This window comes from Dysidea avara, chromosome 7 (genome assembly GCF_963678975.1).
Source record: "Dysidea avara chromosome 7, odDysAvar1.4, whole genome shotgun sequence".
Lineage (NCBI taxonomy): Eukaryota > Metazoa > Porifera > Demospongiae > Dictyoceratida > Dysideidae > Dysidea > Dysidea avara.
In genome coordinates this window covers 23,020,541-23,045,558 of record NC_089278.1, presented here as the reverse complement: position 1 = coordinate 23,045,558, position 25,018 = coordinate 23,020,541, and the positions used below count along the sequence as shown (strand labels likewise).

The window sequence follows — 25,018 nt, the reverse complement described above, 5'->3', positions numbered from 1 at the left end:
TCAGGGGAACACTGGCTAGGGTAGACAATATTAATGACATTAATTGTGTTAGGACAACTCTGATGTTCACTACTGAGTGACTGACTGGAAAGAAGACAAAAGTGCTAGCAAATCATACACAGACAAAACAATAGTCAGTAATAAAATTCAATAAGCAAAAAACCACGCTAGCAGTCTTCAGTTTCCCAATAGGGTAGTGCCACTGACTTGGTATAATACACATGAGGGTAGCTAGCATAACTATTCCAGGAATGAATTGTCAGGAATGTATGGCATAACCCAGGTATTATCACCTTGGTATTAACAATTAATCACCATCATTATAATGACATTAGCTGATCACAACTACCCCTGAGGGGCCACACACAATACAGTTATGCTTTTCGTCGAGTCACATGATCAAATATGACAACTTGCAGATACTTGGTAGTAGGTATGGCTTGACGACTGGTATTGTCACCAGGGGTGGGTGCCTGTGTAACAGTACGTGACATTACTCTATGTTTAGTATTGCAATGTTAAGTCTACAAGTATGTATACTGAAAGCGCGTAGGACTGACTATAGAGAGACGAGGTGGTTAGTGATAATGACACTAATACTGTACAAGGATGGTTGTGCAATGGTAGACTGGGTTAGTGTGTTACAACACAATCAGCCAATCATGTTGACCTATGTACCAACAAATACTTCACCTTAGGGTCAACATTGACAATCTTGCGATCTCTCTTGTTCTTGAACAGCAGCCCTGCTGAGTTATCCGAGATCACCTGAGGAATTGTGACACATAACAAGTTAGACCCAACAGCAGATGCTTTGTGGTCACATATGTGTGATAACACAAGTATGAGTGGTATGATAACAGTGAGCTGGTTAGGTGTGTCCTATTAGTATGTCACCATAAGCACCATTAGTTATTAGTCATGAGACTAAACAGTTAGAAATAACAACTCAATGGAAAATCACTGTGTAAACCAAGCCAGTATCCTATAGTGATCACTACGTCACTCTGTCTCATTTAGAGAGTAGAACTACAGGTGGAGAACTGTTACAGTCAATATCTCTACTGATCACACGGTATCTGGTACCTGCATTCACAAGAAGTATGGAAAAATGTATTACAGTGAAAGGACCAAATAAATAATGTTAATAATATAATATTATTCACTCTTGATAATATTAATGGCCACTTTAGACAGGTGACCTTATCCTGTTTCTTAGCTAGTTACAAGGTTTTCTGAGAGGTGTGGTGCAACATTGAGGTGTTGCGATAAAATTAGGATAAACTTTTCTTTGAGATCAAGAGATGTTTGATGACGCATGACCAGTCTCCTCTGACTGATGATATACACAGAGCTGTTGATTAATGTCAAAGAAGGCCACACCTTTGTGTTCTAACTAATAACAAGCACTATACATGACCCAAAACTGTTGTTGAATGTATTCCAGCTAGCCCCCACAACAAACTTTCTAAATTACACAGTATCCACTAGATACCTACTTATACTACAGACTAATACAGATCAATAATATTAACAGCACAACATACTATAGTGATGGGCACAGACATGTTACTGTATGGAATGGCTTCACATTGACACAGGGACACTGACCTGGTAGTTAGGTGAATGGGTGGATGAAGCCAAGTTTGTTTCCCAATTGTAGAAGCTACACAGAACAAACAACGAAAACAACATAATATAATTACAATGAAAGGCAGCTGAATAATATAACCAGACCAAATGGGAACTAGTTAGCCTAACCACTACAACTGTAACCATTTAATATTACAAATTGCAGTACAAATAGTTGTACCTTGGCCACCCACCGTCAACAGGCAGCTCAAAGGAAGCAAGGCCCCACCTGTCTCATGTCAGCAACAAACAAAATTTAAACAACTAAAATGTTCAAAGTGTAACATGTGATTTAGCCTATCAGGTTCAAAGGGACCATGGTATCAACTATGTCCCACTAGCCTCTTTACAATTTCTATTGTGTTAAGTTAATGTTTTGAAATGTCCACTACCAAACAATTCTTTGTGTCTCCTAATAAAGAACCAGAGAAGGTTCATCATTCATCTTGTGATCTTGATGAAATCTTGAACTAATTCAATATTGACACTTTTGATCAATTAATATATCCCTGTATTTGCCCTAGGGCCCTTACTTTCCCAGAAAAGGAAGCCTTATACATGATATATGTCACATGGCTACTCTGACAGGGGAATAATAATCTAATGACAAATGGGAGAGACATTCTGACTAATATTGGGTACAGTACAACAATATTATACAACAATACACAAGGCCTAAAAGTTCTAACATAGTATTCACCTCAAGTCTGTGTGTCGGGGTAATAGCTTACGTCGTCCAGTGAAGTATGGCTCAAAATCCTCACTCTACACAACATCTCCACAAACCAATACTACCTTATTAGTTAGTCACCTTGAGCCGATGGGCATAATCTATATACCCTGATATCTCCTGTAATAAGAATATAATAATATGGTCACATTTATCGAAAAGTACTAGGTCAAGCAACATACACGGTCAAGACATTACACATACTATCAAGAGATTACCCAAGTACATGGTTAATGTGTACTCATGTACGTGGCCCCATGTCTGTCACATAAACACCACCAAGGATTCATAATATAAAGAGCTCTTATTATGAACTCTTGACACTACTATACTTACCTGGCCTTTGCTGTTTCTATCACGGATGAATAGTATTGTCTGTTTATGTGCACAACAGGTTATACACATGGTGACACAGTGATAAACTCTCACAGTCATTTTCCCACTACGGTTGGCTTCTTCACGTTCAGCAAGAGCCTCTAAGAACACTGAACCCTTCAGGTCTTTACCAGCACTGGCCAGTACTCTATATAAGGACCTTCGATTAATGTGCTGCGTGAGTGAGTGTGTGTGCGTGTGTGTGTGTGTGTGAGAGAGAGAGAGAGAGTGGTGTGTGTGCATGCGTGTGTGTGTAGTGATCACGTTTTTTGTTCTCTCCGTGACAGCTTGCTTGCTTCAGCAATTTGTTTGCGTTGTTCAAATTCATCTCTCTTTAGTACCTACAGCAATAACGACACACACGGTGTCATTACTAGTGTACACACATACACACACTGTGACATAGGTCAGCTCCTCCAACATCACCCAATAGTTCAAGGGACTAACCCAACTACATCACACTGGTTGTATCTCACCTCTCCACTACCTCGATAACCCAGCTCTACTAGTTGTCTTGCCAACTCTTCATCCTACAGTAATAAAGTATATGTATGGCTGCTTCACTAATAGTTGACATATTTGTGATGTGTTACTACATCAATGCTATGCTAGTCAGCTGACACACATGTACAGTTCCACTGATACTAATCGACTATATAGTTCCTGGTACGTTGCTAGTCGCTTGGAAAGATTGTGGTCACATGTAGACAGAGAGTTCCTTACACTTGAAAGGTAAAAAACTGATGTACAAGACAAAGATTATATCATAAAGTGGTATCTTATTAATGAGGCCATGAGAGTGCACCTTGATAAAAAGTCTAAGAATTAAAAAAATTGAAGAAGTGCAACAGACAAAAGAAACAGATTAAAGTTATACACTCTAGAAGCCAAAGCAAAACTGTTTAGTGAACATGGAGTGGCTTAAAGCTTTGACTATCATTTAGACTCACTCACTCACTCTTTCATTTGTTTGCTATTTATCATCTAGGCTAGTTAATATTCATCCACTGCTGGCAATGGATTACTTTTGTACTACAATGTTCCATTCTTAGTATAGCGGCACAACCAAAAAATTGCATACTTTTTCATAACGCCATGAAACTTTTCACATAAATAGTACTCCTCAATACATGTATTTTTAGATATAGTGCCATCGCTGATTTGACCTTTGGTGACCTTTACGACCATTATTGTACAGAAATTGATCATTTTTGCCTTTAACTCCCTGAGGCAATAATTAGCTTGATAAAACATGGTACCAAACAAAAGGTCTTTCTGATAGAAACAACTTGATTTTTATTTGAAGTCAATAGGTGATTTCATTCTTAAGTTATGAGTATTTTTATTAGCTGCAAAATTTGATAAATTTATGCATAATTATCTGCCCACAGGTAATTCACACCTCAAGGGCAGGTAAATTTATCAAATTTTGCAGCTAGTAAAAATGATCATAACTTCGTAATGAAATCACCTAATGACTTCAAATAAAAACCAAATTGTTCCTATCAACAAGATCTTTGTTTGGTACCATGTTTTAACCAGTTAATTACTGCCTCAGGGAGTTAAAGGAAAAAAATGATCAATTTTCTGTACAAAAATGGCTGTAAAAGTCACCAAAGGTCAACTCAGCGATGGTACTATATCTAAAATTATATGTCATGAGGAGTACTATTTATGTGGAAAGTTTCATGGTTTTATGAAAAAGTGCACAATATTGCCAATTTTGGGGGCTACGTTGCTATACTATCTTAATTACCTCCATTATTTTTAGGTTTCCTGCTCAATAAAAGACTATGACAAACATGTCAATTTATGTATCAACAAGTTGGCACCTCTATTTCCGATCACCACACAAGCAAAAGTTTGGTTGTACCCAGACAAACGATGATGTGAAAAGCTGCCAAGCCAGTAATGAAATAATGGACTGCCTGCTCACATGTAAGAGTGGAGGATGGAAATACAGTTAGATTAGATTAGTGTAAAGACAAGGGTTACACAAAAGACAAAGCCTGCCAACGTCTTCCCCTTGAAAAGACACACATACAGTTGAAGTGGCCTAAACATCTATACCTTTAGACCACCTCATTATAGTGTCTGTGTCAAGTAGAGATGTATTGATAAGACATTTGTCACTATTACCAATAAGCAATGGTGTCTTTAGAAATAAACCCAATCCTATAAAACCATGTACATTTTGAGAAGTGTATAACACGTATAAGTCTTGTAACCCAGACCCTTCCTCAAGTGTGCTTTGGTAAGGGCATTTAAAAAAAAAAATTTATTAAGGCACAAGTGCTGAAAGTTGTTACAGAAAGTGTGTTTGAAAAGGTGAACTTGAGGAAGGGACTAAACATGAGACTAAACATGAGACTAAACATGTATACCCATACATGTTTACTCTCATCACCTAGATAGACCCTTCCTGACCACCTGGAGAAAACAAGGAGAAAACATCCTGACCACCGGTAGACTCCTGTAAGCGTTCGAGCGTAAATCGGATGGCTGCAGGTTCGAGGCTACCTAGGTCCAATCATGGATTTTTTCTCCTTTCTCCAACTTTTCAAACACACCTTAAGTAGTTAAAGTCTAAGTAGCTAAAGTCTTTGAGCAGGCTGTAGGACCAGGTGTCCTACAGACCTTCAGCACTTGTGCTGTAAAGCATTAATAAATAAAAATAAAATAAATACCAAATTGGTAATCAAGGGGTAGTCACCTCCATACCACCAAATGATGTACTTGCGACCGGGATCAAGATTTTATCAAGTGATCAAGGAGTATTTTGGCAGTGAATCAAGTGATCAAGGCATCCGAAAAGTGGCGATCAAGCACCTTTAGAAAGCTAACTTTGGAAAGCTAACTTTGAGCAACACGAGAATTTACTAAGTTTTTATGGCTGACGATCAAGAATCAAGGCTCTTGGAAAGATGAAATCAAGTGATCAAGGCAATATTTTGGCGATCAAACATTTTGGTCCCAGTCGCAAACGCATCAATTGGCGGTATGGAAGTGACTACCCCTTGGTAATGTACATGGTGGATGTGTAACAGAATTTATTTGGAGAAGGTTTCACTAAATACAAAGTGGTTCAGACAACTGAAGCCACTACAATATCATATTCTAGTATAACTCCGTATTCGTCAGTATTCCACTACTATAGTACAGATGGGTCTAGTGTGCATCTATGGTCTAATAGACAACTATACTACAATATGATCACCTCCAAATAGAATAAGTCTTTTCTGGTTATTTGACTGTCCAAGAATTCTTGGTAGGTACCAAACTCGCTAACAATATTGTCTGATACTTGCTGTCCCGCCTGACTGTCTTCTTGCGCCATAGCAGCGTCCTTCAGTATGCTTCTATATGACTTTCACAAACTCATTGCTCTTATCTATGTACTGCTCTAACGTTTCCCATGGCAACTACTTCTCATATTTATTGAATTACGTATGGATTTAGAAATATTTAGTAATTATATTCCACGAGATGGTGTACTGCTTCCTTCCAACAGCCGGTCCTGGATCTCTAGCTGGAACGTGTTGTGTGAGTAGTTGTACATGTACGTATATGTCTGTATTCTGTGTATATATGTCATGTGGGTACCGTTCCAATTCTTTTATTCCCTCACCAATGATTCCATAGATAATATAGACTTCCAAGTCTGTATATCTATGATATATATTAGAGCATCATGTTGAATGATAGCCAGCAATACCAGCATGATTCATAAAGTATTACAATTTTACCTGATGGGCAGGGTTTCACTAAAAAGATTAAAGCCTGCAGTTCAATAGTCTGGCCAGTCAGACCATAGATGTGTGTATTATCTACAGCCAGACTGCTGTCAGGTGGCTGGTTTATTTCCTGAGAAACTGTACAGCGTCAGTCGGGATGGTGGGGCTAGTTCAATTGTACTGAATGTACTAGACATCAATACAATATGAATCACTAGAGACATCTGCCGCAGCACAAACTACATTACGACTCATGCAAGATTTAAGCTCAGGGGCTGCATCCTTTGAATGTATTGTCTGCTGGTGGGTGGGTATTGTCTAAGCCTCTGTGTATAATGAAAAATTATTTATGGTGTCTTGGTCTGAGGATTACTGCAAAGATGTCCACAGGTGCACTGATGAGCCAATCAGAATATTCATTTGGCTTTGAAACTACCAAGAAACAAAATGGGCAGTAATGTTTGCATATAGACACCTTTTAAGAGGTAAAAATATGGGACTAGTCCTTGGTCTGTGGGACAAAAGTTCTGAATCTATAATTGCTATATGGAGGTTTCACCTAAACTATAGACTAGTCTCACGTGGCCAGACCATTTTTTTTTGTTTCATTTGGTTGGGAAAAAGTCTGTTTCATTTGATCCTCTTTTTGCCGACCAAATGAAAAAAAGCAGTCTGGCCACACAAGACTAACCAGAGACTACTAGTCATTGCTCTACCAAGGAGCATTAGGAATCTTTATTGAAAGGTTCATATAACAAACTGGTTACCACTACATGCTCCAGTTCTCCTGCTCACATACTCTAGACTGGGAATAGTGTTTTCAGACGAAATAGCATGACTCCCCCATAGTTTACAAACTCATCATTAACCATATTAGATACCTGATGCCTCTGTCCCATACTCCTTAGTGTGTGGTTTAGTTATTAGATGATGGAGTGTTGTAGAATGCATCTATTGGTGAGTCACCCATCCATTGTATCAGTGTTTGTCACTACCATTTCATCGCCACGCAAGAAGTACTGATAACACAGCACATGGTTCTTAGCTAGGAAGGCTGTGTACTGTGTTGGACCAGAGGAGGGTTGGTTATGCCTCATAGCTCTTTGATGTATATACAACTATGCAGCTAAGGTGACAATTGTTAAGGCAGCTAGGAAGGCAAAGTATTGTGCTGAGAGGCTCGCAGTATGGACACATGGATATACTATTTTTACATTGTCCATGGCCACCACCAGGTAACACTTATGGGCTGCACTGGTAGCCATGGGAATAACGATTTGAAATTTATAGTGTTTCCTGTGTATAATGGTCACTTTAAAGGTAGCTTAAGTTCGTTTAAGGGTTTACAAACACTGTGTAATTCTGGACACAGTAATTTCTTAATATAATGTGTTGTTTGCAATTACAATTATCAATGATTTTGTCTTCTTTAAAATGTTATTAAACAATTGAATCAAATTTTCTGATTGTATTTGGAGATGTGACCTTTGACCATTACAAGAAGCTCCCAGTGGCCAGTGTAGTCAAATATTGACTGTGAGGCTGTAGTGACAATCATGATAAAATAACTTTGGAGATTGGTTGGACAGTACTAAAGAGACCTGTTTGTATAATTTGTTGTCACACGGTGCTCTGTTATAAGGCAGTGTTAGTATAATACAGGGTAGACAGTACCTGGAGCTTTTACAGTGCTCAGACCTAAAGACACTTTTCCCCCAGATTCTAGAGAGGAAATCAGTATCATCTTCCAGAAACTGTTTAGAAAAGAAGTTATTTTGAAGTTTGAAGGATATGTAGTGTCAACCATTATGCAGCATTGCATGTACAAGTTCCGTTTATTGCATTGGAGCAAAAGTGTTGAATGGTTTGAACATTTCTATTGTTTGTGCAATTAAAGCCCCAAAAGTAACCATGTGTATAAGCGTGGTTTAAATGTCTATTGACAAAGGACATACAAGGTTTATCTCTCCCAAGTGCTGACAAGTTCTTGACGAATGCCATGTTATTCCCTTTACCTTATTTACTACTCCTCTTAAAATATATTAATCTTGGTAACATGATGCATAGCCCTTGAGCTTGTCTCATAAGTACCCCCCCCCCCCCTCTTGAAATGTCTGGTTGGTTGCCCTGTGTCTTTTGTATTCTGAAAAATTGACAAGTCTTGTAGTTTTTGTGATACAGGCTTATGATGTAACTGTAATGGTGCCAGTCAGTGGTGGAGGAATGTTATTAGAACTGGTCTGTGGAGAAGAGATGAATTCCATTATTTGATTTTGAAAATAAAAAAAAAGTACTGGCTTTTGATACACATGTACATGGTGGGTAACCTGTTCACAGGGGATAGGACAAGACCACGTGAATGCATAATAATGTTGCTCAAGTACTGAAAGTATATATTACACATGAGCTGAATAGACACTGTACAAAAAGTAGACGAAGGGACTCGATTACATATTTTAGTTCTATTTAGTTCGTTGTTTACAATGGTGTGATTCATGATTGGAAAATGCTGTTGTTATGGAGTAATTAGACTGGCCATGTGTGGCAGTCATGATTTCATGTCAATAGTTACAGTGGTCATCAGTGATTATAATATAATCATTGGTTGTACGATCTATTATTTTCAGCAGGTAGTACGACTATGTTTAACGAACAATATTTTTGTTAGCGCTTCGTAGTGCACATGGTCTTGTCCTACCCTCTGAGTTCATTCCATATCATCACAACAAATGGCAGGCTAGCAATGGTTGTTAATTTTTGTGTAATGCACACTGTAATAAGTACACTTCTATTGGTAGTAACCAAGTTCAGAGGTGCAACAGCCTCTGTGTGTCTGTGTGTGCATGCGTGTGTACATGCGTGCGTGTGCATGCGTGTGTACATGCGTGCGTGTGCATGTGTGTACCTCTTTGCATCTCGGTAATTAGTTCCTAGCAACTCACAAACCTACAGCTGCCAACCAAACCTGTTTGTTAAAAAGTTGCTGATTGTTTTATTAGAGTTAACAGTGCATTGTAATTAGATCACCAGTTCTTGATAAACACATGCTCACAACATTTCGTAGGAAATAAGAAATTATAATAATATACCGGGTATGGTTGCCGGGTATGGTTGAGTAGTCAGGAGCAATGCTTCCTTACTGATATCACTATCTATTTTCCTGTAAATATCAGATTTAAAGAAAACGGCTAAGATATATATGATTCCTGTATAATATGATGTACTGCAATCAGCTATCCAAGACAATTTTGTCTTGAGTGAAATGTGTAGACTTATTTCCATGTCTGTATTAAGACTACACACCTAAAATGGCAAAAATAGCTATTGTGAAGATTGAAGGTTTGCTAGTTTGGTATGTAAATTTAGCAAATTCAAGGAAATCAGTCAAGTTGTTCTGTATGTGTTAAGGATGTATGGTAAAGTTGTCAAGCCAATTAACTGAATTGCGATTTGTCGTACTATCATCATTTACAATAATTATATGTACGACAATATAGTGAATATCAGGTTTTTTAACTCAAATGTATTTGCACGTCTATATAATCACTAGCCATGTCTTTGATTTGTAACAATTTGAGGTTAAAGTTTCTACTGTAGTTCACATTTTTTCGTTGTAAAATAATTATTGCATGCAAAAATTTCATAGACAAAAATTTTGATAGAGCAGTCATTCGTGTAAATCATTTTTACACAAAATATTTTTATTATGAAAATTTTTGCACAAAATTACAGTAGGTCCGTGTAGCTTGCTATCTCATCTCATCTTTAATACTATATTGGAATTCTCTAATAGAAGAATCATGCTAGCTGTAACTTGGATTGGATGCTTGTAGACACATCCTATCACCTACCATCATGCCATCATGAATGTTAAGACAAAATTTGATCCAAAGTGAGTTACATCTCTTTAGATTTCAATATCTTACTGAAGCAGAATTATGAACTTTGGTGGGTTGGTTTATTAAAACAAATAAAAGCTAAAGACATTGTATGTATTTTTGTCCATAATTGATATTCTATAGTGAATTAGTAATAGCAACCAACAATAATTTAGAGCAACTTTTTCAAGTATACATGTGCAAAATTAATTAATGACATTTAAATTAAATTCCCTAGTATCACGATATAACATTGCACTATTGTATTGTATCACCACAATTTATATCACGGTATATCACACATCACGATTATTGTGGCATCACTAGTAGCTTCCCTCCAGTGTTGGGGTAGTTACTTTTTTACAGTAACTGATTACATATTGCTATTACTTGCAACTAAAACTATTTAGTTACAGTTACATATTATATGTCCACAGCCTTAAACTGTCATGTGCGCGACTACCACCTTATCACGTGACATGACCGTGTTGTTGGACCAAGGTTGGACAATGGTTATAATTGGTTATAAGTGTATTCAAGAGAATTAAGTAACTGCTCAATTAAGCTTCATTCATTAATTCGAGGTGGGCTTTGTTACTTCGTTGTGGCTAGGTGTTACTCAGTGGATAAGTAACAAGATTAGTAACTTGGTTACTTGTAGTAATATAATTACTTAATGTTTGAGTCATTACAGTAACTTCATCATTTTAAAGTAAAGTAACATTACTGGCTTTTATAGCATATTTTGTTATATTACTTAGTTACCACAAAAGTAATCAATAGTACTGTATAGTAGGGATGGGAAAAGTGTGGGCGTGGCCCGTGATATAATATAACCCAAAAACCTGCCTTGATTTTTCTTCATAACCATATCAAAAAAGGCTAATGGAAATTGTAACATTTGGAAAATTTTACAAAGCACTAAATTTTAACCTGAAATATGCATCAAAACAGCCTAAAAACTACTTCATGTCCTTTTTGTAGCCTTAGAATTTTTTGGACAGCCATTGTTTCTTTCCCAATAGAAAATACATGTATTTGCGTTATATACAAATAAGGCAAAAGTGCATCCAATAGAATCCATAATTTGCCCCACAAACTATGCATAAAAACAAAGCCCATGAATTTCTCCATACAGTGGCATCCGAATTTTTGTTGTAACACTTTCATAGTGGCAGTTGACTCCACCATGATGCATATGCGCACTCCATACAATTTTCTATAGGAGTAATTCGTTACCTCAGCATGCAAACCTTAATAGTGCGGTGAGTTGCCCTTACCTAAATTTACTAAACTTGGTCTCATTTGATGAGTTGAATCATACAGATTAAGAATCCACCCGGACCAATGGATTAACTGGCCATTCTACAAGTACAATTTCGTACCTGGATGTGTAAATTCACCATACAAGGCTCTCTCCTCTCTTTTCCATTGGTCGCTATACAAAATCTTGCATATCACTCGATGCGTAATTTATCAATGATTCTGATAAATACAACCCCATCTCCGTAAACTGAATTATGCAGAAGTTATGATGCGTTGTTTGAAATAGGGTGTTATTTTCCGTAATTTTTAATTCATAAAAATTAAATGTACAGGAAATGTGACGAAGTTTTTTATATGCAAGACAGTATTGGTTGGGTAAAATTAAACTCAAAAGTGCCTTCAGATCAACCTGAAACGTTTCTGTCAAGTTGCTACAGAATTTTTTTAGATTATTTAACAGAATTTCCTGCCTGACGCCTTCAGTCAAGTGTAGCGGAAAACTGGCTACAGCTACAGTCCTAGTTCTTTCACAGAAATGTTTCTAGTTCGCTTAAGAAAAGCCTTTGGTATATTGATAAACATACAATGAGTGTGCTATTGTGTTACCTTTTATCCTTCTTTACCATGGCCATCAATCAAGGTTCTACCGCTGATAGTGTTAATAAACTACAGTAGGGCTTCCATCTACGGGTGTACATTGCATCAAACTATTTGAATACACGTGGCATTGCACTAACCTATTTGAACACACGTGGCTCAGTGGTTTTCGAAGTTGGCAGTTGATACCATAATTATAGTAAAAACTTTAGCAGTACAAAAGTTTGACAAAAACCCACTATTGCAAAATTGGCAACAACAAAAACTTTGGCGAATGGCGAATGGCGCTTCACCTGAATTTATTTTACAACTTATGATAGAACGTAGCTATCACGTACTGTATACACTCAAGTGCGAGTAATTAAACAACTCGCCAATTAAGGGGCGTGGTAGCCGTTTTGATCGCGAGTCTTTATCCCTTACAGTAAGGGATGATGACTCGCGATGGAAACAGCTGCCACACCCCTTAATTGGCAAGTCTTATTCGCTTACACTTAGTAATGTTGCATTCGATTGGTAGCTATCATACAACTGACAAAGTTGCTTGTGTTTCTAAATGCCAAGCTAAACGCATTTCTTTGCTGTGACCAACACTATGTTTTATAGTTACATGAATCCAACCATAGATAACTACAGTTTAGCAATTTATATAGTGGTGCACATGTGTTATGCTAGTTGATTGCTTACATAATGCATAGTACTGTGATTAACTCTATAATAATATTGTGACTGGTTTCCAGAGTATTTAGTAGTCATGAGCTTGCAAAAAACATTCACGAACAAGTATAAGAAAAAATTAGGAATTTTAAGTTAGGGACAGTATGCAAATAAAAAGCACTGAAACAAGCTGGATTGGAATAGAATAAAAAGCACTGAAACAAGCTGGATTGGAGTAGTATGTAATGTCAAATAAAACAGTAAGAAGTGAATATCCCTACTGTGCATTTTGTCTGTGAGCTCCACTACTACGCCTCCCCAATGGTTGCAGGCCTTAGACTGAACTCCAACCACAGGAATGGTTCAAGTAAGTTAGTGACTGATTTGTTTACTAATATCCAATTAATTTGCATAGTCTGTTTGGCAATTAGTAAACAAATCAGTAACAATTAGTAGCTATCAGCTAGGTGTCTGGTTGTTAAGTAATACAACATGTCTCAGTTTATGGGAACATGGTGTAGTGTGTGGTTGTCAGTTTGGGAGGACAAGTGCATTCTAGTTATGTTTCGCTGAGAGCTGAGGCAGCACAATGTTCAATAGTCACATCGCTCAAGTCAGGAATAACTTCCCAAAAGAAACTAACAACAAGCTAGTTACACTCAGAACAGTCTTCAATTTTTGTTACAATGTACCATACATACTACAGCTATGTTAGGTAGACACATTCTCTATACTGTTCTTCATGAGTAACAGACATAACAGAAACTGAGCTGAAATGGCCACAGAATTATTGTTATAGTTTGAGGAAGTGCACACAGTGTTGGGGGTAGTACGTTACTTATGTAATGATTTATGTAATATTATTACTTTTTGTGGTAACTAAGTAATATAACAAAATATGCTGTAGAAACTAGTAATATAACTCAAGTTACTTTACTTACAAATGTAATGCATTACCTAAGTAATGAAGTTACTGTAATGATTGTAATATTAAGTAATCATTTTATTACTACAAGTAACAAAGTTACTAATCTTGTTACTGATCCACTGAGTAACTTATTTACCAGTTTCTTTCTCTTGAATACAATTATAACCAAGATTCCAACAACGCAACCATGTCAAGTGATAAAGTGGTGTGACAGCTTAAGGCTGCAGACATAAAGAAATATAATATTATTATTATAGTTACTTTATTTTATGGGTAATATGTAACTAACTAAATAGTGTTAGTTGCAAGTAATATGTAATGAGTTACTATTAAAAAGTAATTGCCCCAAGCAAGCATATAATGTAACTTCTAGTTATACCTTTAGAAAGTAACTGAAATTGTGGATAAAAGTAGCTGGTTCTTTATTGAAGTAACTATCCCGACTCTGTTTATGGCATACATCTATTCCACTTTAGATGCTTCTTGTTGAGTAAATGCTTCTACAGTTTATTGCTATAATGGTTGTGAATTAACACAGCTATATAGCCTGTCCCTTCCACCTTTAACAGTCCACGTAGTAAAATTGCCTTATCACAGGGGCGGTGGAGCAGGCCAAGGAGTGAGGGGGCCAGGCCAACTGTAAGCTGAAGACCAAAAAATGGTAATAGCTGCTCTCTACCAACTGTACTCCTTATTTATAACTACACATATGTAACTTGCTACACTGCTTCTCTGAATACTGTGACTGCTCTATTAGAGAATCTTGATCTTTTCTTGCAAACATTGTCCCATAAAAGTGGGGGCCCATGGCCCCCCGTCTCCACCGCCTATGGCCTTATGCATTCCTGACTATGGGCCCTCCAATGTTTGGCTTAATTTTTTCATTTTTTAAAAGGCTCTAAAAATCTAGCTTTAATGTTATGCATAATCCTAAACAGCCAAGCTGTGAAAAGGGGATGCAGCTCTCCAAAAAAGAGACCAGAGTGAAAAAGTTGTGAAATCAAAGGTAGGGGAATGGGATTGGCATTAGCATCATTACAGCCATTTGCTGCCACCTTTGATTTCACAACTTTTTCACCCGGTCCTTTTGGAGAGCTGCACCCTTCTTTCACAGCTTGGCTGTTTTGGTGTAGATATCACTTCTTTCTTGTAATTGCAAGCCCAAAAGCCAGCCTATGGATGGCTGTTTGAGGCTTCCTTTTAACTTGTATTTTTTTCTCTTTACTATAGGAATCGCCAAAAAAGGAAAGGCTATTATGGTACTGCTCAAATGTAATGTTATTTTGTGTGAATGCAAGTGATTTAAAAACTTGCTAATTAAAGGGCATCACACCTATTTTGTTCATGAGTATTCTTGAGGGATGCAAACTCACAAACAAAACGAGTGCCGCACCTTTTAATTTGCAAGCTTTTTAAATTGCTCTCACTCAGTACTCACATGAAGCAATGCTGCATGTGAGTTGTACCGTACTGTATATTAAGGATCATGCAATTTTTGGGCTTTCTTGCCCAAAAATATCACCCTAAAACCAGCCTCAAATTTCCTTCATAACAGCTTGGCAGTATTGGTTAGGCATAGCCAGGTCCAAAAATCCTTCAGAGTGACCCCAAACCCCTCCAACAAGTTTCTACGGAATTTTAAAATTTTCTATTTTATTCTAACTAACTAACTAATGATGCCTTCAGCCAAGCATAACTCAACACGTATCATGGACTGACCTTTGTCCTCCTTTATGTTCCAGTTCTTTTCTCTGACAATACAAGGTGTCGATTAGCGATAGTGCGACACGGCTTCCCTCTGGCTGTGTCATGCTTTTCTTCTGCATTTTCCATAGCAACTGGCAGGGGCATAGCCAGAATCTGGGCACCCGGGAATCAATAATTTCAGATACTCTAATAGAGCAGTCAGGAGATAAATCAGTCTCAGTATTCAGAGTAGTGTAGCAAGCTACACTATGTAGTTATAAATAAGGAGGTGGAGGGGAGATAAAGGGCGTAGCCGGGGGGGGGGGGGGGGTTTGGATGAACCCCGAGACGAACCCCCTTTCAGAAGCAGAATATTAAAACTAAAAATCACATCAGCCCTGGAGCTCTCCGGTAGCTACTTGCACACTAGCACTCCTCTGTACTACTCTTGAGGGTCGCATTGCATTAATACTGAACTACTGCAAATCATTGAGTTTTATAGCATCACGTGATCAGTAGCACATGTGATGCATGGTGGAAATGGCGAAAGAATGTTGATTGGTTGAGGCAGACATATTACAAGGCAGCAGCTGCAATAAACTTGAGTGGTCGTGTTATACATGTGTCAGGTGAGCACAAACTGTGAATAGTTGATGTATATTTATCAGATGAATGGTTTGTTTATTTGTCACATGTTGCGGGCACGTGATGTCTCGAATAGATTGGAGTACAAGCAAGTCTAAAGTTACTGACCATCAACAGGAGGGCCGACCGAGAATAATGTATACCCAGAAGGAATTATTACCAACTAAGGGACTCGAGTGTGGAGGGTTCCCACGTGCTAGAAAATTTGAAGTTGGCTGTCTGGAAGTGAAGTATTTGCTACAATAGGTTTATAGTTTCTATAAGCTGCATAAACAGCAGTGGGTAGGTTTTAGCTAGTTAGATACACAAACAGCACCTTTTAATGTTACTGCCTAAGGGCACATTTTGTGTATTCGTCATTTTCATTCAGACGTAATCTAGGGAGAAGCACCCTGGCCTTCCCCCCCCCCCCCCCCAAGAACATTACACTTGAAATCCGAACCCCCTTCAAGAGAATCCTGGCTACGCTCTTGGAGATATTGTCAGTAGGTTTGGTCTTTAGCTTACAGCTAGGTCCTGGCATCACCAAAAGTCTGGCTACACCCCTGGCGACTGGATTCATTGCAGAGAAGTTTCTTGTACTGTTCTTTGTTTGGAATGCTGTGTAATGAGCGGAACATATTTACAAACGAAGCGTAATGGCCACCTCACTTTTCAGTGTGTAATTGATTATTTGGGGTGTGTGTTCAGACGCAAAATTATTTTATGGAATGCCTGGCACCTCACCTGGCACCATTTTTTCTTTTAATTTGGTACACATGGTTTCAGTAATCATAATTGTGTAATTTAAAAAGTAAACAAACAAGTAGAAGGAAAAATTAGGATTTTTAAGCCGGATTAGGGATCAAAGAACAAACAAAAAAAAAAAGGGAACAGCTAAAAAGTTGTGAAACAAGGCAGGTTGCCTATACCTGCAGATATACTAGTGGACATCTAATTCAGTCATGGTTATAGACTGAAGAGTAGGGATTAGATGTCCACTAGTATATCTGCAGGTATAAATATATAGGCAACCTCACAACGTTTTAGCTGTTCCCTAGTTTCCCTGCTTTTTTGTTCTTTGATCCCTAATCCAGCTTAAAATTCCTTCTTACAACTACAATATGTGTCTATTGTAATGATTACCATGTAACCAAGAGTACATAATAAAAATAGGGAGAGAGTACAAAATCACTGCATATTATTGAAAAGACAGTGATCTTTGAACAAATTAACACTTTACTGATGATAGAGATCTGTTGATAGGTGTTGAGTGCTGTTGATCAGGTGTTGAGTGCTGTTGATCAGGTGTTGAGTGCTGTTGATCAGGTGTTGAGTGCTGTTGATCAGGTGTTGAATAAGGTAAAGCTTTTGTTATACCAATGTGTGGATGCTCTATACTACACAGTGATTTTGGCTGAAAGTGTCCTAGTTAGACACTCTCCCTCCCTATTTTTATTATGTACTCTTGATGTATCTAGTAGGGTGACTTGTGTAACTGATCAGATCCTGTACAGGATGTTATGTATAGCTGAACTCTCTACAGGGTGACTTGTCTGTAGTCAAACTCACTACATGGCGACTTGATTGTAGCTGAACGCTCTAATAAAGTGACTTGTTATGTAGCTGAGTGTTCTATTAGAGTATCTTGATCACACACTTGTTACACCTATAGTTGACTTTTGTAGTATAACTCGGTGATTTTTAATTTGATTCCTTGTAAACCATTGAAAGTCTACAATAATTAATCTACCTATATACTTATTTTTTTAGCTCATTTCCTTAGCTACTTTGCCTGGTAGGCATAGCAAGTAATCAGTAGCAAAACTTGATAGTGCATTTTGTTACACGTGGTTGGCTTTTTATAATTTCATGACTGTTAGTACAATTCCACAAAAAGGTTTACACTACAATAGTTGCTCCATGTATAGACTGATTCCCTCAAGTGGTGCCATGACAAAAAAATAGCTTTTGCATTTTCAAAAATTGCGCTTAACCTCCTTGTTCCTTATCTGGTGTTATGAAATTTGTACTGTAAATGTGCTGCATTATGCTCTTACTGCCCTCCAAATAAAACGCGAAGAAACTAAGATGAACTTTGAAGGCGCATATCTCAGTGATGGCTGGGTGAATTCAGCTCAAATTTGAAACAGGAGGTACCCTACCCTGGGGGGGGGGGGGGGGGGGGGGGTTTCACAGTGAAAATGTTTCATTTCTGTTCAGGCACTTTTGAGCTACAGATGTATGAAAACGAGTTCCTATAAAATACACACTTGTCTGTCATGTGCCCACACTGGCTGTACTGTCAAAAGCTATTTTTTTTTGTCATGGCACCACTTGAGGGAATCAGTCTATACATGGAGCAACTATTGTAGTGTAAACCTTTTTGTGGAATTGTGCTAACAGTCATGAAATTATAAAAAGCCAACCACGTGTAACAAAATGCACTATCAAGTTTTGCTACTGATTACTTGCTATGCCTACCAGGCAAAGTAGCTAAGGAAATGAGCTAAAAAAATAAGTATATAGGTAGATTAATTATTGTAGACTTTCAATGGTTTACAAGGAATCAAATTAAAAATCACCGAGTTATACTACAAAAGTCAACTATAGGTGTAACAAGTGTGTGATCAAGATACTCTAATAGGACACTCAGCTACATAACATCATGTGTCTTGAAATTTGGTGCAGGTTTAAAAGGAAAATCTTTTGCTATAAATTTGATATGCATTGACTCACAGAGTCATCTACATAAATTTAGTCCAGTTTCTGTTATGCTGTATAACATGGTGTGGGAATTACCGTATAGCTGGTAATTTTCGAAAGGTTTTTATTTTCGGATATTTCGAAGAGGCCCTTCTCTTCGAAAATAAATTCCCACGTCCGGTTGTTTTTTGAAAATAAATTCCCACAAGTGAAAGTAACCGTCCAACTTTCAGCAATTTGTTCATGTATTCTTCGAGTTTTAGCTCAGTATTGCTGATGATAATGGGTAAGCTGTATCATTACTGTACCAATAACCAGAAAACAGGTGATCCATAATGGGAATTGATGCCGTCTGCTCTAGAATCTATGGTAGGATAGCTAGCTATGATCGAACGTGATCGTGCCAGTGAATTCACTCCACCTGAGACTCCCTCAGTCTTCTCTCCAGTGCACAGGAATGGGGATTATTCCATCAGTAAGTCAGTTTTCAGCAAACATTCACACATCTTCATAATTTGTGACACGAATTTCTGTTTATTTGAAATCCATCCGGACTTCGAAATATGCACTCTTCGAAATTAATTTTTTTGAAATTCAGGTTTTGCTTCTTGTGTGAAAATTTCTGTTTCGAAAATAACCCGCTATATGGCAGTTGAATGTATGAGTACATCTGACCATCGTAGCAGTGCCATGTACCATGTAGTTGAAAAGAAATCAGAGAGAAATGTCTACAGAGTTAATGAAGCAAAAGCCAAACACTTATAGCATATATAGTAGTGGCTAGGCTGAGTACAAATTATTATTATCAGCACTTTACAGTGACCAGCACTGAAGGTCAAATGTTTTGTTTTTTGTCTTGCCACATAAAATAATTACTTTTCTCATATGTTTATGATCAGTCCTTTCTTGTACTGTATCCATTTAAGGACAAGATCTATTTAGTAATACTGAACCGATTAAAGGTGTTTGGCCATACCATAGGGCCCTACTCTAATAGAACAATCAAATTACTCTAATATAACAACAGTTGTTTAGAATAAAATGTTGCACAACAAATGCAGAAAATACCAATTCAAAGTAGCATCCCGGTCTGCAAGCACTGCACTACCACTGCCAGCTGTACACTTACTTGTGGGTTCTACCCTTCTATAGTTCTCTGACTGCTGTATTAGAGTGTAGAAAGTAGTAAAACTATTAGAATACAAAGTAAACAAGTTGATGTTGTACTATTAAAAAGCCTGGCACCCAGCAGTTTTGTTCCAATTAACATCCTATTATGTTGGCTGTGCTTTTATGTTTTTGGCATGATAGATACTATCCCTGACTTTAACAATTTCACCAGCGCAACATGTGGTATGCACATGTGTGCTGCTAATATCGTATAGTAAAAAACTTTGGTAGTAAAATACTTAGGCAAATATGGCGAATAGTGTTTAAATCGCCAAACTTTTTTTCCACCAATTTTTTTTAGCAATCACACAAGTAGATATATCTCAAGATACATAGCGAGACCACATTGCTTCATTGAAATCAGTCCTGCAATATTTCAAACTACTACCAAGAGATAAGAATGAAGGTGAAGTTAATCGCCCTGTGAGGGATTCAACCAACTGCTTTAGTATTGCATGGTAGCGTCTCGCTACACTGCTGGAGCCTGAATTCACTGTATTAACAACTAAACATTGTACTCGTCATCGAATGACTTTTGTACGTGGTACATTTATATATACAAGTTAAAGGAAAATTTAAGTTCGATTAGGGATCATAGAAAAAAAAGTAAGGAAACAAGGGAGATCGCCTACACCTGCAGATACACTAGTGAACATTTAATCCCTAATCCAGTCTAAACAAGGGAGATCGCCTACACCTGCAGATACACTAGTGATTACTTTTTTTTCTATGATCCCTAATCAAACTTAAAATTTCAAATTTTTCCTTTAACTTGTTTCCTTACTTTTTTTGTAACATTATTATGACTGGTGAACCCACGCATACCGCATCAAAAGAAAGGATGGCACCTTAATTAATGTTTTCGTCTGAGCGCACGCCCCAGCTATCAAACCTGCTTCGAAAGTGCAGTGGCCATTACGCTTTGCTTTCAGCCGTGTTCGGCCCAATCCACAGCGCTACAGACAAAAAACAGTAGAAGAAGTGCCTCTGCAACAATCCATTCACCTCGAAAATACGATGATTCGCGCGCGCCCCCAGCTATCAATTACTGCCTCGAAAGTGCAGCAGCCATTACTCTTCGCTTTCAGCTATGTTCAGCCCGTTACACAGCATTACAAGCAAAGAACAGTGTTAGAATCGTCTCTGCAATCAGTCTGCTCACCACGGAAAATACAGACGATTCCCATTTACAAATGTACTGTAGGGAAGCCATGCATCGCGCTACCACGAATCGACACTTTAGGCTGTCAGCAAAAAGAAATGGGACACAAAAGGAGGACAAAGGTAAGTCCATGATGCATGCATTGTACGTACTGCGGTATGCCAAAAGGCATGTCTCGGGACGAAGCGACGTCGAACAGTGAAAAAATTAAGCCCATAGCCTTAGCCGTTATCGAGTTACGCTTGCCTGAAGGCAGGCAGGCAGGCAGGCAGGCAGTAGAAAATTCCATTGAATAAATTTTTTATTAAATTTCATAACTATTTATTCCAAGCCTTTAGGATCATACTGAAGGCACTTTTGGGCTTGGTTATACCCAACCAATACTGCCAAGGTGCCAGGATGGATTTGTGAAGCTGATTTTTAGGTGAATTTTTGGCTAGGAAAATCAAATTCTTCATGATCCCTAATATACAGTACTATTGTACTGTATGATACCACTTTAGCGTGGGCGTTCAAAGGCACTCGTTATATTGAGTGATATAGAGCTTTGTATTGTGGGACTCATTTTTGTATTGGTTGCTAAGCTGAGTATATTTGCTAAGATAGACTGGTTGATTGTTACTAAAGGATAATGAAGGCACAAAATAATTGTTTGGACGATTGTGGATGCATATTTCTACCCATCGCGTATCAGCCTTTGAACAGACCACGGAGCAGCAAAGCTACTACTACTACATTGAAATAGGTTAGTAACTTACAGTCCTAAGTACTTAACTTAATATAATAACTTACTTACTGTCCCAATAGCGAAGTTACTTAGTACAAAAATGATAACAATATAAACTCCATCCCACAATCACAAGTTTTCTAACATTGTTTTGCTGTGGACATTCCCGCCAATGTTAGTACCCCACAAATCAAATTTCAGCAAAATCGCTTCAAGCATTCCCTATATATGAGACTTCAAAAATTGGCTTAGTTTCTTAGTTTTTTTTTCTTTGTCTTTTCACACACTTACCATAAAACGTGAATGCTACATCCGATTTCCTTGAAATTTGGCACAAGAAAGGGGATATAAAGACGCATCTTGGTACCAAGTTTGGCTGGAATACGATAAGCAATCAAGGAGTTATTGGCAATTATTCACAAAAAATAACACCAATATATTGTCACGCCTACAGCGTAAACCACTTATGGGAATAAGCTGAAAATCAGTACGTGGATAGGTTAACTATTGAACCTCAAACCTTTTTTTGCTTGAAAGAAATCAAGTTAAAGACCACAAAAATACAACAAAAAAACCAACAGTGTAGCAATTACATGATCGAGATTAGCTAATAAAAAAAACGAATACTTGCCACGCCTACCAGACAAACCGCTCATTGGAATGATTTGAAAATCTGTGTACAGAAGGATTAATCACCTTAGAAAGGTCCTTCAATAGTTGAGAAGAATCAAATTTAAAGCCACAGCGTTATAACACGAAATCCAATATATGAATGTTAGCCCATCTGTACTACTGATATGAATGTTAGCCCGCCTGTACTGCTGTGGTTTAAAAGCTATTTAAGTAACAGAGCTCATAGAGTCAAATAGGTTTTCTTCTTGGCAATCCATGAAAGGTGGTATTCCTCAAGGGAGTGCACTTGGTTGGTCCCTTATTGTTTTTAATTTATGTGAATAGTCTTCCTTGTCAGATTACTGAAGGGCTTCTACTCCAACAATATTATGCTGATGACACCACCCTTATTTGTAGTGGACCCACCCCTGAAGCTGCCGCTAGTGCTATGGACTCTCAGCTTAAACTCCTTAATCAGTGGGCCATTGATAGTAGAATGAGATTGAATTACTCCAAAGTCAACAGTTATGTGGTTCAAGACATCCAAACGAAGCCAAAGACCTTATCCTCCTATTATGGTAGGTGATGTAGTATTGAATGTTGTGACAAATCAGAGATACCTTGGGCTAGTCTTTGATCAAATTTATCCTGGGACCAACATGTTTCACACATTTGCAAGAGAATGTCTTATTATTTATACTATGATCGAAATGTTCTAGGTTCCAAGTTACTAAAAATTTTGACTGAATCACTGGTACTATCGCATCTTAACTATTGTCTTCCCATCTGGGGCACTTCTCTGCATACTCGTTCATTACAGAGACTCAAGAGGATACAGAATAGAGCAGTGCAGCTTTGTTGTAGGAATTTGCAGAAGTATGATCGCGTTTCAGAGCATTACAAGCATCTTTGGTGGCTTCAATTGGAGTCTTTAATACAGTATCGTTCTGTATGCCTAATGCATCACCAATTTCATCAACTGCAATGTATACCACTACAGCCACCTATTCAGTTTGGTAGACATCACCATTATTGTACTAGAACAAGTTCTTCTTTTGCCAATCTGCCTAGATACCATCTAACATTTTCACAGAGACACTTCCGTTACAAGGCATCACAATGGTGGAATGGATTACCTAATGATGAAAATTTTGCTGCTGCAATTGCAGACCATCTCTCTTTTTTGTTTCCATATAGTATATTTGATTATCTTTGTAATTAGCCTTAAGAGTTATTGTATTTTTGTCCATGTCTTTTGTTTGTATCTGTGTGTTTAATTTTGTACTTGTTAGCTAGCTATAGTGTATTTGTTTATTTTGTACTACTCTGGCAAGGATGAACGGCAGTTGCCGATTGCCAGAGAGTAATCATCATCATCATCCAACTCTGTGCAGCGAGATCGAGATACTCTAATAGAGCAGTCACTCTAATAGAGCAGCCACCCTGAAGAGACATCAGCTAGAAACAAGTAACCCTGCAGAGAGATCACCTGCTAGAAACAAGTTGCTCTGTAGAGAGATCAGCAGGAAACAAGTCACCCTGACGAGATATCAGCTAGAAACTACAAACTAGACACAGTATAGAGAGTTCAGCTACAAGCAAATCACCCTGTAGAGAGTTCAGCTACAAAAAAGTTACTCTGTAGAGAGATCAGCTAGAAACAAGTCACCCTGTAGAGAGATCAGCTAAAAGAGTCACCTTGTAGAGAGTTCAGCTACAAACAGATCACCCCGTAGAGAGATCAGCTAGAAACATTTCACACTATAGAGAGATCAGCTAGAAACTAGACACAATGTAGAGAGTTCAGCTACAAACAAGTCACCCAGTAGAGAGATTGTAGGGAATAATTGGCATGTAATAAAATTAATATATATAAAATTTGTATAAATCAAAAATAGTTAAGTATTAAAAATCTGCTTCAAATCTTTCTTCTTCCTGTGGTGAAAACAAAAAAAAGATAGGTTAAAAAAGCCCCAAAGCCCGCCATAATTTGGGTATACAAATACAGAAAGAAGTGATATCTAATCCAAAACAGCCAAGCTGTAAAAAAGAATGTGGCCCCCAATAAAGCCAGGGTGAAAAAAGATGTGAAATCCAAGGTGGCGGCCAAGAAATGGCTGTGATTGTAGTAGGTTAATGGTATTTAATAATGACAATTCAAGTGAAATTGGTGCCTTACAGCTTGGCTGTTTTGGATTAGTAAGTACATAAACAGATGTTGGTAACATGCCAATGTAGGGATTTCCCACATAACTATGTATAGTTATCCATTCTGCTGTACTTTCTAACTTTATAGCAAATGGTAAGACACATAATGATATATAATGGAAGGTAAGACCATCATCACCAGTAGTTTAGCCTGCTGGATGAGTAGCTTACACAGGCTTTAATACGTATTTACAGGTCATTGCAACGGGTGATTGGATGCCCAATTTTGCCAGTGAGCACACGTCAATTGTCAACTAGTCAGGCAGCAATGTTGTTAAGGAGTGAGTTAGGGCTTTGAAGCTTCAACAATGGTAGTTTTGTCACTA

At 37.8% G+C, this 25,018-nt stretch overlaps 1 protein-coding gene and 1 long non-coding RNA gene across 3 annotated transcripts; one reads left to right on the top strand and one right to left on the bottom strand.

Moving 5' to 3' along the window:
• Window positions 1-286: 286 nt before the first annotated feature.
• Window positions 287-6,179, bottom strand: LOC136260346 (cilia- and flagella-associated protein 299-like). Of its 2 annotated transcripts, XM_066054038.1 has the most exons (10): window positions 5,955-6,179; window positions 3,214-3,267; window positions 3,002-3,078; window positions 2,792-2,885; window positions 2,699-2,737; window positions 2,444-2,482; window positions 2,333-2,397; window positions 1,612-1,666; window positions 694-768; window positions 287-473 (listed from the first exon to the last, which is right to left on the bottom strand). In XM_066054038.1, the coding sequence occupies exons 1-10, from the start codon at window positions 6,072-6,074 to the stop codon at window positions 375-377; spliced, it is 717 nt and encodes a 238-aa protein (XP_065910110.1). In that variant the 5' UTR covers window positions 6,075-6,179; the 3' UTR covers window positions 287-374. The 2 variants fall into 2 exon arrangements, with proteins under 2 accessions (XP_065910110.1, XP_065910109.1); XM_066054037.1 differs by having other exon boundaries at window positions 2,699-2,885.
• Window positions 6,180-6,195: 16 nt separating this feature from the next.
• LOC136260333 (uncharacterized) lies at window positions 6,196-23,937 on the top strand. Its single transcript, XR_010703502.1, has 4 exons — window positions 6,196-6,280; window positions 21,773-21,890; window positions 22,843-23,062; window positions 23,204-23,937. It is a non-coding gene; the product is annotated as an uncharacterized lncRNA (long non-coding RNA).
• The last annotated feature ends 1,081 nt before the right edge of the window (window positions 23,938-25,018 follow it).